Raw genomic sequence first — 6,307 nt, forward strand, 5'->3', positions numbered from 1 at the left:
GTCGGGAGATATGAATGCCGTCTTCTCCTGGTCCTCGATGGCCAGAGCGATCTGATGGTATCCTTGAAAGGCATCCAGGAAACTCATCATCGGGTGCCCGTAAGTAGCGTCCACCAACTGATCAATTTTTGGCATAGGAAACGGGTCCTTCGGGCATGCTCGGTTTAAATTTGTGAAATCTACACAGACCCTCCATTTGCCGTTCTTCTTCCTGACAACTACGGTATTTGCCAACCACTCTGGAAAAAAGATCTCCTTTATCGTTTCGGCCTCCTTTAGCCTCTTAATCTCCTTCCTTATTGCCTCAACATGATCTTTGGCTGATCTCCTCGACTTCTGCTTTTTCAGGGGATATGAGGGGTCTACATTAAGCTTAGGAACGATGAACCTGGGATAAACCCTAGGAACTTCATAGGGACTCCAAGCGAAGACATCTATGTTTTGAGCTAGAAACAACAACACCTGCACTCTATCCTCATCTTTCATACTTGCTCCAACTTGAAAATACTTATTAGTATCAGGTAATATCTTTACCTTTATTAACTCCTCGGCGCAGCTAGCCCCCATTCCTTCTCAGGGCTCCTGTGATTGCTATAAAGGGACCCTTTGGGATGGATCTTCCCTCCCAACCTGCTCCTGTTCGAACTGCCCTTTCTCCTTGTCTCTCACTATTATTTGGTTGTTCTCCTTGATTGACTTGATTCCCCCACTTCCAATTAACTACGGTAATAAGGCACTGTCTTGCCACTTGCTGGTCTCCCCTTATCATGGCAATGCACTGCTCGGTTGGGAACTTGATTTTTACACGTAGGGTAGATGGGACAGCCCCCATTGAATGGATCCACGACCTTCCTAGAATCTCCATATACGGAGAAAATGAAGTTACTATTGTAAATGTTACTACTACCTCCTTCCCTTCCATAATTACGGGAAGTGAAATTTGCCCTTCCGGAATTACTACCTTACCATCGAACCCAACCAAGGGTGAAGTGTGCTTCAAAAGGTTCTCCTTCTTCAGTTCGAGCCCCCTGAATAGATCTGGATACACTTCGTTGGCCCCGCGTCCTTGGTCTACCATTACCCTTTTTACCAAGAAGCCACTTATCCGAGTCGTGACCACTAATGCGTCATCATGTGGTTGGATTGTTCCCTCCAAATCGTCATCGTCAAATGCGATAGGCTCCCGTGCAAACTTCATTTTCTTCTCTAGCGACTGTACTTCCGAGCGACTTTCTATTGGTACTACAGTCAACACTTCTTTCCTTCTTCCCGTAATGAGCCCTTCCGGGGCAGCATGGATAACTTCAATCACCCCTACAAGGGGTGGAAGAGGGTTCCCCCTTTGCCGAGTATCTTGAACCGCAACTCTGTCCCCCGAGTCCAACACAAATTCCTTTAAATGCCCGGCCTTAACCAATTGCCCGAGGTGATCCTTCAACACCCGGCACTGTTCAGTAGTGTGACCTTTGTCCCGGTGATAGGTGCAGTACAAATTCTGATTCCTTCTAGATGGGTCCCCTCCCATCTTGTTCGACCATCGAAAGTACGGCTTGTGTTTGATCCGGTCAAGAATCCTTGTACTGGTTCCTTAAATGTCACATTTACTTCTCCCATCTGTGTTGTCGGTTCTTGAATCGTCAAGCCCCCTCGGGATCTAAACAGAAAACCACTTTGCCGGGGGCGATTCATCATTGGTGCTTTGCCTTTACTTTGCAGCCGGTCATCCTCTAGTCATTTATATTCCTCAATGCATCTCATAAGCTACCTCATGCCTTCGGGAGGCTTCTTAGTCAATTACTCCCGTAGTCCATAGTCCTCGGGCAACCTCATCCTAAAAGTGCTTGCTGTGACCCTTTCATTATCCCCGCTTATCTCATTATATAGTTCCTAGTACCGGCTGGCATAACTAAGGAGGGTCTCCCCTGCCTTCATTTTCATAGACAAAAGCGCATTTACCGGCTGAGGTACTCGATTGCAGATTACAAACCGAACGCCGAACTCCTGAATTAGCTTGGAAAAACTATGTATGGATCCCTTCCGTAGCCCATTAAACCACCTTAAAGTGGTTGGTTCCAGGCTCGAAGGAAATACCTAGCACATCAGCACATCGTTATGAGTGTGTCGAGACATCATCTGAATATAATGACTGACGTGCTCTACTAGGTCAGTTTTCCCGTCGTAGCAATTGAACGGTGGGCGGGTAAAGCTGCTCGGCATTCTGGCCCGTTCGATATCATTTGAAAAACGGGGACCGAGCTGCTTTTCATAAAGCGTAACTCGTGGCATCCATGGCAGCATTGCGAGGCAGCCTTTCCTTTGGGGAGACTGAATTCTTGACTTGATTCTCTCGAGAATGTGAGCGATCTTGGTGTTGCCCTGACCCTCGGGAGAGTGACCGATTCCGATGTTGTCGGGAACCCTATGAATGCGAATGGTCCCGGTACTGATAGGACTCCTGGGAATGTGAACGACTTTGCCGTTGTCGAGATCCGGATTGGTTAGACCCCACCCTATGTCTATTTCCCCCGTTGTCGGCCTCCCTTTCTTGGTCATCTCTGTCTCTTCTCCGATGCCTGCCCCTTACCTCTAGTTCCAAGCTCCTGACTAGTCTGCGCAGCCGCTCAAGCTCTTCATCTCTCTCCTCCTTCTACCTATGTCGCGTAGCACTAGAGACTATCCGTTGGGTCTGGTACGATCCTTCTCCCGTGTCGGACATTTCTTCTTGTTGACTGTGATCCCTATCTTCTCGTTCCTTCTGTCTATGCTCTCGCCAGCTAGATCCCCGAGAAGATCCTACGGATCCACTTTCCGTGTGACTCCTCGAATGCCTTTTAGATATTTTCCCCAAGCTTGAGTCCCTTTAGAACCACAGCGTTGTAGGAGAGCCCCACGGTAGGAGCCAATTGTGCGCGCCAAAGATGAGGTTATTGGACTAAACCTCAACTGGGCTCAAAACTTATTTGTATGGTGGGTTTGGATATCCTACTTTGGGTTGTTCTAGATTTTGAGACTCAATGAGATCACTTTTCTCTTTCTCTCTGTGCTTCTTTTTCTAAACTCTCTTTCTCTCCCCAAAATTCCACCCCCCATCCATTCTTTAGCTTCTCCTCTTTATAGCCAATTATTAGTGGGGGAATTATCATTACTTTAAACTAGTGCAATGAGAGGTCCGATGTCGTTAATTGTAAGTGGATGTTTAGATGTGAGTGACTTTGGAAATGGTTCCCACTATGACAAATGTGTTCGACTGTCTGCTTCTCAGGCATTTGAACAACACCCAACTTAGGCTCGTAACTTTTGTGGGCTTGGGCCGAAATCCCGAGCAGAACGGAGGTTGGGCCCCTGGGCCAAGGCCCAAATGGACTTGGACGTGAGGGGCCGTACAGTTGGTATATAATAAAGTAAAACAAATTATGTTACTGAGTTATAAAACTCAATAAGGTTTTGGGCCATAAGATATTTATGCACGTGAATAAAGGTAACAAAAATGTCTCTCTCAGTTTTCTTAAAATAGAGATAGTCAATGGATGACATGATTTCTATTTTTTATTTTTTTAAATAAAAAATAAAATTCCGCCTTGCATAATATAATTTCTATTTTTTAATTCCTTAAGTCATTTATTAATTTGATTCAAATATTTTTTGCTCACACATCAACTATTTTAGCACTTTGCTGAAACTCGATCACCTTCATTTTTTATTGGATGCCTCATCCCCTCTCTCTTTCTCCTTTCTTTTCTGTGTGAGTTTATTTCTTTAAAAAAAAAATTATTATTATTTGATTGAGATATTGAAATGGGTCCTGTTTTTTATTTAATTTTTAAGATTTTAATAAATGTTAGAAATAAAATTGTACCTAATTAATAATTTTTTTTTTGAGAAATACCTAATTAATAATTGATTCTAATAAAGTCAAGTTTTTGTTTGAGAATCATAATAAAGTCAACTAATCATATTTTCCCATTATTTATTAAATCAACTTTTAGTATTAATAAATTTTGCTTCATTATGTTATGTTGTTGGTCACTTATAATATGTAATCCATAATTAATTATGGCTTTAAAATATTGCTTTTCATTTTGCTACTATTCATCGTAATTTCAACTCTTTTTGTGATTTTCTGATGGAGTAAGGTTTTTTTTCGTGAGAATTATGTTTTATTGATATGTAGATTTCACATGCATAAAACTCATATATTATTGATATATAAGCTTTATAAGAAAGTTTCATACAACAAATTTTTTTTCAAATATGAGATGCTTTTTATTATTGAGATATAAGCTTTATATGCTTTTTTTTTTTCTTGGCTTGTCTCTTTACATAGGTCTCATATAATCGTCTTTCAGGTATGAAAACTGAAAATTGAAAATTGAAAATTGAAATTGAAAACTGAAAACTGAAAACTACTGTAGCAAAATAATTTTTAAATGTGTGAATAGTACCATGGAACCCATTTTTAATGAAAAAGTTGCTGAAAAGTAAAATTTATAGGTCCATAAATAGTACACGATGTGGCTGAAAAAAGTTTGAAAAGTCAAAATTTACGGTTAATGTTTATTAAACAGTACATAAACAGTAACCGCAAGTCTAAAAACACGTGAAAAAAAGAAAAAAAAAAGAAAAAAAAAAAAAAAAGAAAAAAACGCAAACGCGCTACAAATCAACGCAATCCAAACGCAGCTGAGATGTTTTTATTTTAGCATTTCCAAGCTTGTCTCTTTTCATTTAAAAAAAAAAACTCACTGCACAATCTGATCAATCATTAAAGTCAGTAACGTGTCAGTGGGAGGAAAGTAATCAATTTCAGTACTACAAAGTGCAAACAAACTCTCTCTTTTTTTTCTATTTTTTTAGTCAGTCCAAAATAAACGAGTGACGTTAAGAAAAAACTTAACACGGATGGAGGAGTAAAGGGATTAATTTAAGAAATATATTTTTAAAAAATTTAGGGGAAAAAAGTAATTAATTTATTTGAAGATTTCTTTATATTTGTCACAAAAATAGTGTCAAATTTTTTTAAAATAATTTATTAATAGTTGTTCTAAGAATATCTGTTACAATGATATAATTTTTTTTAGTACTGTTATAATTAAAAATACAGATTTTTTCCAAAACAAATTCTATATTTTATCTTCAAAAAAAAAAAAATCTTTCAATATTTCTTAATTATTAAGTTGGTCAAGTGGTGGACGGTACACAATTGACATTTATAAACTTTTTTATTATTTTATTACCCATTATTGACTAATTTAACAATTGTGAAATTTATAATTGAAAAAATTATGTAGGTAACACTACTTCTATTTTTTATTTTTAAAATTTTGGTATTAATTTAGAGGAACTTAGCAAAATCAACTTCATCCTAGTCTTAACTCTCCATTTCTCAAAAAAAGAAAAAAAAGAAAAAAAAAAAAAGAAAGCTTAACTCTCCAATGCAATGTAGGTGAGTTCATTTTTTCCCCTTTGCTTACTTTCATTTTCTTAGCAAACAAACACTTACTTTCCTTTCCTTTCACTTCTCTCTCATAGTCTCACTTGTTCGAACCTTTATAATTTCCTTGATCCATTAGGAAAATTAGTATTTTGCTGCTCTATCAATGAATTTTTTTTTTTTTTTTTTTTTTTGGATTAACTTGAGCTGGAGCTATTGATTTAATCCTTACTGCTTCCAGATGAGAATGCTGTCTGCGCTTTGTTGGAGGATGATGCAGGTTAACTATCCACAAATGGTTAATGCATCAGATGTTTCATATTAGATTGTTGTACATAAAAATGAGTGATTGGCATTGCAGAGTGTTTAAAAAAAACAGGAACATGGTTATTTTCGGAATGAGCAGATTGTGAAATCAAATGATGGGGTTTCTATGGGCAAAAATCTGGAAGTTCTTGTTGTAAATCAGCTATACTGATCTCTCTTTTCTTTTCTTTCTGGATAAATAAGTTAACGTTGTGCTATTTTATGAAAAGTTTGGGGGCATTGGATTTGTACTATGTGTGGAATATATGATCAATAAAATAGAAGTTGCAGGTTTGAGGTTTGCAAAGCCCATTGCTGGGGGGACAGGTGGAGTGTGGACTAAGCTGAGTCTCTTTTACTGGTCTTTACCGCTGATGGGCCAAGGTAAACTCTCATATAGAGGAGAAAATTGGAGAAGCTAGCTTCAGCCAATTGTTTGATCAAAGGTGATGGCCATCCTTCAATGCAGAGTACAAGGCCTTGATCATAATTTGTGGTCTCGGATCCGAGCGTTTCTGGAATACAAGAATTTTTTTTTTTTTTTGATACGACGAATACAAGAATTTGGGA

General features: G+C 38.5%; 1 protein-coding gene across 1 annotated transcript; it reads right to left on the bottom strand.

Annotated features, from left to right (window-relative positions):
- Positions 1 to 556: 556 nt before the first annotated feature.
- On the bottom strand, positions 557 to 1,525 carry LOC115980249. Its single transcript, XM_031102526.1, has one exon. It carries the CDS (start codon positions 1,523 to 1,525, stop codon positions 557 to 559), a length of 969 nt encoding a protein of 322 aa, XP_030958386.1.
- Between the last annotated feature and the right edge of the window lie 4,782 nt (positions 1,526 to 6,307).

This window comes from Quercus lobata, chromosome 3 (assembly GCF_001633185.2).
Source record: "Quercus lobata isolate SW786 chromosome 3, ValleyOak3.0 Primary Assembly, whole genome shotgun sequence".
In the NCBI taxonomy this organism is placed as follows: Eukaryota; Viridiplantae; Streptophyta; class Magnoliopsida; order Fagales; family Fagaceae; genus Quercus; species Quercus lobata.

What these genes read in the sequence shown, in the direction of transcription:
- LOC115980249 (XM_031102526.1), bottom strand. Translation starts at nt 1,525, where the DNA reads ATGGGAGGGGACCCATCTAGAAGGAATCAGAATTTGTACTGCACCTAT.